This window comes from Aspergillus stella-maris, assembly GCF_047715825.1.
Source record: "Aspergillus stella-maris strain CBS 113639 unplaced genomic scaffold BDV14scaffold_3, whole genome shotgun sequence".
In the NCBI taxonomy this organism is placed as follows: domain Eukaryota; kingdom Fungi; phylum Ascomycota; class Eurotiomycetes; order Eurotiales; family Aspergillaceae; genus Aspergillus; species Aspergillus stella-maris.
In genome coordinates, this window is record NW_027396797.1 from 928,025 (window position 1) to 940,784 (window position 12,760).

General features: G+C 50.8%; 2 protein-coding genes across 2 annotated transcripts; one reads left to right on the forward strand and one right to left on the reverse strand.

Annotated features, from left to right (window-relative positions):
* Positions 1-8,487: 8,487 nt before the first annotated feature.
* BDV14DRAFT_209145 (cytochrome P450) lies at positions 8,488-11,784 on the reverse strand (the record flags this gene model as incomplete). Its single annotated transcript, XM_073775576.1, has 7 exons — positions 8,488-9,525; positions 9,571-10,117; positions 10,171-10,256; positions 10,611-10,896; positions 10,948-11,313; positions 11,361-11,508; positions 11,557-11,784. 7 exons carry the CDS (start codon positions 11,782-11,784, stop codon positions 8,682-8,684), a joined length of 2,505 nt encoding a protein of 834 aa, XP_073633107.1. The 3' UTR covers positions 8,488-8,681.
* Positions 11,785-12,033: 249 nt separating this feature from the next.
* Positions 12,034-12,760, forward strand: BDV14DRAFT_164446 (uncharacterized protein). Its single transcript, XM_073767182.1, has one exon. The coding sequence runs from the start codon at positions 12,124-12,126 to the stop codon at positions 12,706-12,708; it is 585 nt and encodes a 194-aa protein (XP_073633108.1). The 5' UTR covers positions 12,034-12,123; the 3' UTR covers positions 12,709-12,760.

Genomic DNA, 12,760 nt, shown 5'->3' on the forward strand with positions numbered 1-12,760 from the left:
CCGCATAGCTACAGTAACCGAGACCACCGACTGTTTGCCATACTATACAATAATCATCACGATTATTCACCACCCTTGACCCTGTTCTAATCCAGTTCGTCGCTGCATACACGAAGGGAGCACGAGGGTCGCGCATTGTCAGATCTATCCCGCGAATGCAGTCAGCGTGGGAGGACATATGCACGAGACTGCAGATTAACGGTAACCCCCCATGTGCTCCGTTACCCTCTATGTCGAACAGCATTCGCCTGGAACTCTCCGCATGAACCTTCTTATTTCTACAGCCCCATCCTAGACTCTCCCTCCCGTATACGGCATAACAGGGCTGAGAAAAAGCAACCCTTGAGCTCGAATTATCTAGAAATTGCCTCAATTCGTAACCAAATTACATCTTCATGCCGGCTATGCAGGAAGGCGCGATGACCGCCTGATGTTGCTCGTATTCGTTCTATCGTGGTTGCCTGTCTTGACCGAGATACGGGGAATCTCCAGGTTCACCGACCCCAAGCTTCACCTCACATAAGGCTTATTCCACCGATCAATCAGATGGTTGGACTATGCATTGCCAAGGGTAATCCCCCACAGTCTTGTTTCTTTCTTTCATCCTTTGAATTGGTCTAATCGAGTATATTTGAGAAGCGGCTGGGTTGGTTGCCTTCTCTGGGCTTCTCAATGGTGTATATTCAACTGTACTAGTATGAGCACATCGATGAATCTTGCGAAAGGCCGATCGGCTGATTCAACCCCGGATCTCGATGAGTAGGTGCCAGATGACTTCTCGACCATGGATCAAGTGCATATCACCGCAACCATGTTGTCACTGCAAGAAGAAAAGCATGTGGCATGTGTCTCATTCGCTATCAGGATACACAGGCTGGATGTGAGCAACAAACCCATCGACCAATCTACAAGCAAGACGCAAAGGAACAATGATGTGGCATTAGGATAATTTACGCGTGCAGCTTCATACGCGCCCGTGACAAGCTACGATAGAGAAGACTACTGGCCGGGGTCGCGAAGCGAGCGAGAGCTTGAAAGGAATCGCGCGAGGCCCGAGTGAAGCTCTAACCCATTCTTGGTATGAGAAAGCTGGCGCCCGCCCGTCTGCACTCTGGAGAGCTTCCCCCTTCTGCTGCTGCTGCAGTAGTTAGGAGCGCTTTGCGCGGCTGACCGATTCTCAAACCCCAGCCTTCTCTTTTCTGCGTGAACTCTACCCTACCCTACCCTGCTCCTGTCAGTTCATAGATCCACGGAGCTTGATTGGACTAGCCTACCTATCAATGCTCCCGTTCATCCCGATGATGATGTGAAGCTGTCGCGGAGCTGACGTCCATCTACAGAGGGTGCGATGTCATTCTTGCGACGTCAATTAGTCTACTGCGTGCTGCAATCCTTATCCAACTTCCACGAAGGATCAACTACAAAAGCAAAACCTGGCGTTCCCGTGCGCATCGACCCCGGCACTGGGCAGAGGTTTGCGATCGAGTGTCCGGGGAATTCTCACCGGTGCCGGGCAAGGACCTCTTGCAGCGAGCTTTACCCAGTGAGGCAAGAATTATAGTAGCAGCACGTCAGCCAAGCTCTTTCCGTTGCCATCCCAGCCAGAGCACTCGCGGGAAGGGGGTGGGAGAACCAATCCTCGCAGGGCTGAATTGAGCTTCTTTTGCCTCTTTGCATGGGCAATTGGTAGTTGTTGAGGTCATTCAGAGCTCAACTGTCGATGCGCCTGTCGCTACTAACCGATTACGCAGAACTTGTCTAGGCGACGCCGTAATTGGAGGACCTCTTGATATTGAATTGAAGTGGAGCTGATAGGCGGTCTTGCTGTCTCGAACCAAACTCTTCTACCGAGTACTTCAGATACCCCCCCACAGACAACCGTGGAACGAGCACGTCGTGAATGAACCCCTAAGTTCTAACAGGGCGGCGGAATCCGACTTTGGACGAGGTGAAACTCGAGGCTGTCTGGTGACTCTACGATGCTACAATTGTTCTACGTAGGATCCAGATGAGATTGAAACAGACGTCTGATGGCTTCACCTCTGCCATGGTACTGGACGTCACGTTTCGTACAGGGCGGGCGGCCGGATTCAGCTTGGGGGAAAAACCTGGGATGTCGATCCCTGCTTCCCTTGATCACCCCCCAACACGTGAGACAATCCAGACCAGCGACAGTTTCTGTTTCATAACTGCAGTTTGAGTCGCCAGCAGCATTGAACTACGGCAGAATCAAAGACCGCTGCGTCCCCCGCTTGATTGCGGGAGGCAAATAATGGCATTCATTATATCGCGCAGACGCCAAAAGTGAGGCCATCGCCTTCCTTCTCCTTTGGGCTTGGCCTCGATAGCGGAGGAGGTCCGGTGCCGGAGGAACTTTGATGCCGCGCGAGGTCCACAACACCAGGAACGGCAACAATCGGTCGTGGATGAAGCACGATTTGGCCCTTAGCTGAGTGGTGGACTTGCCACCAGCTCGTGGACCGCCCTTGGAGACTGTGGCCGAAAGCATCCATCTGCTCTGGAGCCAACTCAGGAACCAAGGCTCAACCTGCATCGAATCCGTCTGATCCGTTCTCGACTTTTTCTAGAAGCATGTTTCGTGGGTCTAGCTGCATTTCCTATCGCGAGCTCGAAAAGAATTCGCGCACACTCCGGAGAACCCTCGCTGAACCTCGTATCAATTCTCGATAAAGCAGCCCTGCGAAGTGCTCAGACCATTCTGGGGGATGATCGGATATCGGCATAGCATTGCATAACGCCAATTGGACCCGTTCAAATTCAAACAAACTACGTCATATGGTGAAAACTCAATCGGCAGCCCGAGTCGTAAGGCCGTCTGGTACCCGGATGGGGCAGCCGGGTAAATTTCACGCGTACTCGCGTAAATCACGACGACTGTTTCTGGCCCCCCTATACTATTGCTTCAAAGTGGGCTTCTCCGAATTCTGCGAGGGTATAGACTACCAAGGACTAGAGCATGCAAGAGTGCGGTGAGCGTGAATAATAACGACACCAAGGCCTAGGGACAGCTCTGCTCTCGAATCGGGGTTCAGAAAAAGCGAAGTGCCCGACTCGGTTAGCTCTCCACCTGGTAACATGCTATACTTGATATGGCGGGTTTTCGAGCTGTTACCAAACTTCCCCCATACCGGAATACACCCCATGAGGAGAAGTTGGGGGTCGGGGTACCAAGAACATGGAGTTGATTTTCACCCAGGATGACTGTTCCGTATGATCCCCCTGACCGATAAACAAGGCCCTGATATCAGTATGGGGATATGACTTGGTATAATTAGAACATCAGCGAGTTATGCTTCGTTTATGTCGAATTGCGATCGCTGTTTTGCTCCAGAGAATGCCCTAAGAGCAACTATTGAGCTCCGTCGGGTCTTGGCTTTCTGTACCTACAGTAGTACCGTGGGCTTACGGGTCTGTACCAGAAGAATACCAGGTAAGCGCACTCACCTTTTGCTATTGCACGCACACGCCTTACCGGAAATGGACACCTGGCGGGCATTGAGTAAGAGGAACAGCTAATTAACCAAGATAAAAGATGATGCAGGTGACGGCACGCCTCCTCACTCGCTGGCGCGCCTCCCCACTACTCCATAGGCGATCGCCCGTGCCAAGCTGTCGCATCGATGATCTTGGTGAGGGATTTTCTGCGCGCCCAGCCCAGCAAAGAAGCCCTCGAGGGATTCAGAAACCCGAGGTTGATTCATTCAGCGCATCGATTAAGCCATCACGAATCAGCCGGGAGCTGCAGCGTGGCTTCGCGATGTCGCTGCTGAATCAATGCCTCTGCCTAGTAACGTGGGGATGAAAACGACAGCAAAAGCTTCAAAGCCTCAACGACGACGCAATGATCTTCTAAAAATGAAGCAATTCGCAGAGTGCCAAGCGGATGCGCCAGCAAGTACAACGCAGGCAAAGCGACGATCTGGCGGTAGGCAGCTTCAATTATGTCGATGAGGCGCAATCGCCTGGAACCCTTGTTCCCCAGTTCAAGAGCCATGATTCGTGATATCGTGAGAAGGATTGGATGGCTTCACCCGTCCCCCACGATACGACAGCACTTGCCTGCTACTAGAGAACACGGCGACGCGGGCGGTCCGGTCCAAGCCCGATTGAACCCGAAAGAGTCAGTGATTGAAGATTGACAAGGCGCGACAAGAAACAACTCATCATGAGTTATTATTTCTGTCCTGACTCGAGATTATGGTGCGGGATATTGATTGTCGTCGCGGTCGTCAAGACTACTCGATAATCGAGGCTCGAGCTGTCAGGACATCGTTATCGTATCCGCTTCGCGTCGGCCACAGCGACCTCGGAGAAACTCCCGACGTCGGGATAGAACTTCCTCAACTCTTCACTACGTACAGAAGTATAGAAAAAGTACGGACTATGATCACCGACTAGAAATAACCATATCGATACACTACCCCTTGGCGACCAAAGCTCTGGCTCCGGTGCTGGCTCTGGCGCTGGCTCTTCACCAGCCCGCGTGAAGACTAAAAGCGATAAGAGGCCGCTCGGACTCGGAGAGTCGGATAAGACAAGTCGTCCGCGGCTCCAACGTCAAATTTCAATTTCATTAGATTGAGGAGGACAAAGAAATCGCTCATTCACCCGCAATCTGCAATCTGCAATCATATTGACTTGCCGTTATCCGCGAGCCCGTGCTTCTGGCTGCCTCGTGTACGCCTGGTCAGTCGAGTTCCTTCTCAGAAGAGTTAGGCTCTAGCAATGCACATCATGCACCCCATGGGAAATAATCGTAGCGTAGGAGGCTGGGAGAGAACAATGGCACAGCGCAAGCCAGCTACGTAGTTGGCCCGGGCGTAACTTCGAGCCTCGGCTTTTCCGTCTCGGCCAGAGTACGGAGTACGGGCAGTACCTAATCACATCGGCCCTGGGCCTGCAGAGCAATCAGCAAACTGATTCCTAACCAGTCGTAGCCATGGGCTGGGCTAGACTGGAGAATGGAGACAGCGTGCACCTGCATTCGTCAACAGTGTGCCCTCCACGGGAATCGGCACGGTTGTGCTGTGCCGTGCCCGTAGGAAGTTATGGAATGGATATGGAAGGGCAAAGAATCGATAGACAGAGAGCCACAGTTACTCAAATGATTCCCATCCTATCGCTCTCTGGAATTGAACCGCGGCATTGAGCGATTTGTGTCTTTACGGGCGAGAGCGGATGTGTTCCATGGTCTGCAGTGGTCGGTCGGGCGAGAACTTTCCATGTCACGCCCATGTGGCCGGAATTGGACAGCCCTGTCGCTCGCTGTCTCTGGGTTCAAGCGAGATTTGGTTTCGGTAGCGATAGAATTTTTCTGGAATCTTTTGGGTCAGGTACGGCTTTGGCTGTGGCGACTGCTACTCTGCTGCGACTGTGGTTATTGGTGCCTTGGTACGGATACGGCACCGCAGGTGGACGTGGACGGCCGCTGCGGATGTCGTCTCCGCGGGGAGAAGTTGGTGCCTTTTTCTTCAGGTTTCTTTCTACTGGATTGGAACGCACATTCAACTTCGGATTGCAATGCAGTAGGTAGTTTGGCTGGGTGAGTCTGTACCGTAGGCAACGAGCTGCGTAGTCATGGTTATCTGCTCTATCTAGTCTTTGGCTCTTGCGTTACTTGTAGGTATTTTTTGAACATAAGTATTCAGAGAGTATGTTCACTTCGACAGCGCAGTTCTACGCTGAAGGCACACCATCCACAAAATATATAATCACGCGACGTTGACATTCAACGTATATTCCCACGTCGACACCCATCCCCTTCCAATCCCATCAATACAATAACACACAGAGTAACTTATTACATGCTATCGATAACCTGCCCATCCATCCAGAAGTACGGTACCACAAATCCAAGCCACCTGCCAGTGCCAGTGCAGTACCAGTAAAGTGCCAAGTGATCACCTACAAGGATGTAGTCCGGAATATCTGCACGATGATTCTGCTTCTGCAAGTGTGCACTGCCGCACTGAAATGACTGAACTGGCCCGGAATCGAATCCCCGCGTCAGCGTGTTCCATCAGGTTAGGACTCAGCAAAGAAACTCCGGGGAGCCCTGAGAATTCCCGAACTGGTTCGGATCTGACTCTGGCGTTGATTTCTCGTAACCTGGTAGCCCTTGCTTCGATCTATCCCGTGCATCGAAGAGTAAAAGTTAGATCGTACCAGTTGCAGTAGCAGTAGCAGCGAAAGCACGTCGCAGTGGCAGTGACAAAGACAATGCCCAGACACTGTCCCCGTACAATGCGGTATCCCTTGACGCTTGAGTCTCCCGGCGGTCGACGGACGGCGTACATGGCTTGTCGGCGGTGCAAGTGTAACAGCCAACGGCGAGCCAAGCCTGCACTCCCACCCCATCCAGCGCCTCTGTCGTAGAGTAGAGTATCCCCGTCTCCGTGCGCCAAGATGTTGTGCGCGGTTTTCCCATGTCAGTAGTGTGTCGGCAGCAGATCACTCATCTTGCGCGGATTTGCAGCTGCCTACAGCCTGCCTACTACTACTGTAGATGAATAATCTGGTCACTGGCTCATGGCTGGGGCTGTGATATTGACGTTGTCAACTATCGTATGGATAGGTAGGTAGGTAAACTAGTATACCAAAGGACATCGCTATACATAGAATAGGCAGACAGCAATCAATACGACGAGACAAGACTCGTTCCAAACCATCCCCGTCTCAGACTCTCCAATTCCAAGGCTATGGCGTCTCCAAGAACAACACCAAGAAACGATCTTCAGATTATTCCCGACAACAAACCAGCAGAACCAGGGATTCACCGATTCTCGTGCCCTCCAGCCTGCAGCTCGGACTTGGCCCGGTCGATCACGGACCTATCTAGAGTCTAGATTATCTATCTATGAATCGATGCAGACGGAGTAAAGAAGGATGTGCTCGGGCCTGAAACCCTGAATGTCCCGAGTCGATAGTGATATCTCGTTCAAACTCCGCGTCGATCATTGTCTTGGTCTTGGTAATGGAATGGAGGGAATCAAGCCAAGGCTAGGCATGTAGAAGTGAGCAATAGCGGAGTTACTGTGCTGTGCGTATGTGACGAACAGGGCAGGACAGGATAGCAAAAGCAATGAAGCAAGGCGATAAGAACACCGAAAGTAAGACTCCGTAAGACAACCCAAAAAGACCCGGTGCCAAGCAATTGCGATGGACGCAGAGGAATAGAGGAATCAGGCAAGGGCGCTTGGCATCCCTTTATTGTTACACTTCAGTCTCTGTGTCTTCAAGTCAGAGTGCTAAAGTCAATTATTGCGACGCGACGGGCTGTTTTGCGCAGACCAGTCGGGACAAGCCAAGACCCCTGCCATGCATTCCTCTACTGCGCTTACTGGATGCTGATGGTGTTTGTTTTTGTTGTTCGGAACAAGGATTGGAATTGGAATTCTTGTCTTGGCGGAATGTTGCCTGGCTTGCTTTCGGACTTGGACTTGGATAAGGTGAGGCTATTGAGTTTATTGTGATGCCTATTTACTTGTACTTGACAACTGTATAGATAGATAGGTAGATAGGTAGAATTGTTTCTAAAATAATCAACACAGCCCCAACCCCACGATCTTCAGTCCCGAGTATACCCCAAGAAGAAAGAAGTAGACCCTGAACAGAATTAGAAACACTGACGAATCCATCGCATCGAGGCAGCAGCTTTATCTCTCCTCCAAATCGTCAAAACCCCAAGACTCCATACAATCGACAAGTCAAAGTAACTCAGCCCGGGGGATCGACATCTGACTCGCTAGCCCAGCATTCCTCAACCCAATTCCTAATTATTACCTTGGCGTTTGCTTTGGGAAATTGGAACTTATGGATGTGGAAAGTGGTAAGCTGTTTGTTTGGCTGGGCATACCATGCAAGGCATTGCATTTCGCATTTTCTGCATGCGCGCCTCGATCTGATTTGCTCGTGTTGTTTACTGTTTCGGAACAGCTTTGGTTTCTTATCAATGATAATACGGTTGTCACTAGTCAGGGATTTACATAAGGATGTCAATCAGTTTGCCTGTTTAATTTCAGGAGTATGCCTTGTCAGGGGTAGGGATATTCATGAGCGTGGGGGATTATCAGGATCAATTGAATTGAATGGTATTGATCGAGCGAGGTTTACACCGTACTATAGTCTAGTCTACCCCGTATGTACTCCTAAATTGCAGATTGCAATGAGGAATGGCAGAGGAATTGGCGCGAGATCCAGGTTGTTTTGCTTTGAAGGAGGTCAAACTGCAGGTTTTGGCTGGGCGTGGAATGGCGATGGAATGGTGCCTTAGGTGTATTTGGAGTATAGAGAAAGGCTGGTAGTTTTCAGGTACAATCAAACAATACTTGCTTGCTGGCTTTCTGATTCGCCGTCTCAGGGTTCAGAAACCAAGCTGGAGTTGGTACAGATGGGCATCGCATCTAGTGCCGTAGATACGATTCATGGGCTGAGGAGAAGTATGTGAAGTGCATATGCTCAAGGTTACTGCTCAGATCATCTTCATGTACATGTAAAATCGGTCTACTTGATTGTACCAATCCAGACTGCTTTCGACAAAGTGAGTTCAATTGGCTATCAAGACAACGCCCGTTGTAAACAGCACAAAGTTGGCCTTCCTGGTGGGCAATGCCATAGATGATTCTCATCTGAACAACATCGAACACCTTTCGTGGTCGTGATCAAGAACACTCCGCTTCATACATCCGCAACTTAACTCCCATCCCCGGCGTTCCAACAATCTCCGATTTATGAAACTGCTTCTCCCACTCGCCCTCATACTCAATCCGCTCATACCGCTGCACAATCCTGACAATGGTATACCCCATTTCAGCAAGAGCAAAGTTCTGTCCGATACAGATCCGTGGACCGCCATTGAATGGTATATAATGCCATGGTCTCGGCGACCAGACTTCCCAGCGCTCCGGGGAGAAGATGCCTGGGTCTGCAAACTTCTCAGAGACAGGTGGGTATAGGTCTGCACGGCGTTGCATAGCGTATGTTGAGTATGCCACTGCGTCACCCTTGAGTAGCGTGATGGGAAGATCGCCGTTGGGTCCGCCCCCGTTAGGAAGGGTGGTGTCTGTGAGCGCAAAGCGGATGTTGTATGGCACGGCTGGGTAGAGGCGGAGGGCTTCATTGATTGTGTGTCGCAGGTAGGGCATGTTCTTGAGGTCTTCGTATGTTGGGGCTCGAGTTGGGCCGACCTTTTGTAGAACCTCTTCGCGGAGCTTTGAGTAGATCTCCGGGTAGTGGGAAAGGTCGTAAAAGGTCCAGGAGAGTGTTGCGGCGTTTGTATCCCTGCCGGCCAGGAGAACAGATACCACCTGGTCGCGGATAGTTTTGGGGTTACGGGTGTAGTTTGCCAGAGCATGAAGGAAGGTGAAGGATTTCTCCGAGCTTGACCCCTTCTCTATATCGTGGGCTTGCAGGTCTAGTACTTCATGTACAAAAGGCCAGACAAAGTCGTTGATAACTTTAAGTCCTTTGTTGTAGTCTCCACGAGGATAGAACCGTTGTGCAGGACTGGAACTGTTAGCACTAGCCATCCAGTCTGATCTGGTGACTTACCCAATCATTGTCAACATCGTTTGGATGCGCTGAACGTCTGCAAAAGCCAAGGCAAAGTCGGCTTGTGGGTTCTTGAGACTATTGATGCCTTTCCCAAGTAGGAATTCAGTAATGGCATCAAGCGTCATCCGGTAGAACAAGTCCATGACATCCGTGACTTCGCCCGAAGGACTGTATAGGCTAAGCATGGTCTGAACTTTGCGCTCGAAGATGTCAAGGTCACTGATACGGTCTTTGATAAACATCGGTCTGATCAGGTTTCGACTACCTTGCCATTCTTTCCCATCTGTGGTGAAGATACTGTCCCCAAGAAACGGGATCCACAGCTTGTGGAAAAGCTCGCCCTTGCCAAAGTCCGCAAACTTGCCAGTCAGGACGGCCTTGAGATGGTCGGGTTCGCGGGTTTGTATCACGCGGAATGAACCAAAGAGGTTGCTCTCGACGCAATTTGGCGATGCCGGATTGCCATGTTCAAAGCACGTGTTGAAGAACTCGTAAAGACGATGCTCCTTTTGTGCCTTGATGATAGCGAAGAAAAAGCGGGTAGCTTTCAACTCTTAGCCCTGTTCATCAGGTGGTTTGATGTAGCAATCCAGATACCTGAAATGATATCTCTCGGACCCTGAGGGGCATGCACCCCTCCTTTCCAGTATACTCGTTGGTCATGGAGAAACAGCCTAATCGGTCTGGTGAGTATATAGAGTATGATAAACCCGCCCAGTGCAATGACCGGGCTTGCAAGGGCTAGGATGTATATCTTGAGGTCCATCTTTTCGAGGCTGGCATCTTTGCTACTTACACTCTGGTGATTGTAGTCTTTTAACGATAGCGAGCCTGTGAGACACGAAGAGCGGAGTCGATCTTCCTGAGTCAAGGTGTATGAAGTGCTTCAGCTTCATGTGGTTGGTTGAGTACTTTGAACAGTGCGGAGAACCCTGCAGCCGCAACTATCCTCGGCTAGCTCGTATTGCGATGGCTTCATGATAGCCTGTGATGATGCTCTAGATGTCAACTCAGGTCTTAGTTTCAAGGCCTAAAACGTTATTTTGTAACCGACCGAGCAAGGGATGAGCATCCCAGGCTGCCGCTTCTCGATAGCAAATTTAGCCCTCCAGCCGGTACAGTGCCCCGGGAGCAGTACAGCGGGATCTAGCTTCAGTAAGTCTCTGATGCTGCTGTCTATCTGTTTTGCATCGCTCGTGGCTAGATGAAAGCCTCCAATTACGGCGTGAAGAGGAACAGATGGCCCCGCAAGCTCGAGCGCATGCTGCGTGCAGTTGACGACACCGGCGTGGCTGCAGCCAGTGAGCATGACGACTCCTTTGTCTGGGCTTGTTAGCGTTGCATGTGAGTCTATATAGCAGGGTCATAACAGACCTTTAATATTACACATGATGAACCGTTCATCGGCGATGGCTTCATCAGACGTCCACTCATTATCACTCTTGTCGAACCGCATCCCATATTTGAGCCCTGTCTCATATGGAGTCCGCCGGGGTATCGCGCCAGATATGAGAAAGAAGTCATCTAACACGGTATGAGCTTCATCGTGTTTTTGGATGGTTCCGCCAGCAGCTTCGAGCTCCTCGAAAGAGGGATCCGCCTGGAACGAGATGATGTTATCGCTGATCGAGAAGCCTCGAAAGTCTGGCCGGTTTGGGTGGATATCGATTATCAGATCTTTGGGAGATTCGCTGGCCTTTCTCGCCTCACTGATCATCCGAACCGCCCGTAGAAGTCCGCCTGATGCTTCACTTAGCTATGACTTCACACAGGCATCTACGACCTACCTGAGTGATCTCGATGCCAGTGGGAAAGTTGCACCAGCTCGACTGCAGACAAATCCAGTTTCAGCCGGCCAACGTTCCTCTCCCACGCCTCTTCTTCTGGGCCAGCATCGAAGAGGATTGAGTGCTTCTGGTCACCTTTTGTGGCAGTCTAGAGAATTAGCGGCGTCAGGTGATCGATACGGTGTTTACTGCGTACCAAGATAATTGATAGGCCGTGCGCCGAGCAGCATATATCCTCCATTCGAAGTTCCTTGTGTGCTTCCCCTCTGTCGTCCAGGTGATGCGGCGATCCCATGGCCAAATGACCCATCTGCCCAGACACCTGGACAGTGTCTGGGGCAATGGGAGACATCGGGTCCAATTCATTATCAATGAGGACGTATGCATCCAGCGAATCGATCTCGACGAGGTTCAGCGGTGACATTGTGGGTGAGGTTGATGATAAGCGAACAGCAGCTGGACTTGGAGAAGAGGTAAGAAGGAGAAATGACGCGGGGTTTTAAGAAGAAATAATCTCATATCATACTAAAATCAACAGGTCCAAGTGGTGTCGCACATTGTTTTCCAGCATCCTTCTGCCCCAGTTTGAAGAGGACGTGACAAGATGTCCTTCAAAGGTTTGAAGATGATGGTTGAGAGAGTGTGGTACTGATGAAGAAAGAAGTGCGGGGAATATATTCTGTCGATCCTCCACAGCCAAATCGATCTGCCCCTGGATTTTTCTTTCACTTCCTTACCACTCTACACAATCTCAAGTCCATTTATGATGCGTCTGACTACACTACTCCCGCTACTACTACTCTTCCTCCCCTTTACGGCCGCCAAGTTCAGCCCAGTCTGTATCAAGGTCGTGACAGCGCTGGCCGCCCGACCGAACGACCTGTTCAACAAATTCCAGCGCGAAATCTGCGATCGAGGATGTCAGCCAACAGTACCTCACTGGGACCTCTGGACTCGCAATAACACCTTCCTCCCCGCCGTTCGAAGCGTGATGCAGACCCTCAATGCCCCCAAATCGGAGGAGGCGATGATAAAGCTGGGAGACGACGCAGCCCACATCATCAAGCAGCAATGCGGACCAAAACTCGAGGGACGCGACATTTGCTCCGATTCTCACATCCTCGCTGCGTTTGGACACTGTTTCAAGAAGTATTTTGTTAAAACCGCGCTTACCAACCTGCCCACTTTACTCCCGATCGTGTCAGAACCGGTGTGTCGCAAGCAGCTGGAGTATCTGGAGTCAGACGAGCTGTGGGAGGAGATTATACCAAACAATATGAGGGAGTACGCCAAAGTGTGCAAGTCGTTGACATACCAGCCGGTAATGGACCAGATGTACACATTCTGAAGTTATAGAATAGTCCATAATACACCAAGAGTATAGATCGAGATTGATAGTG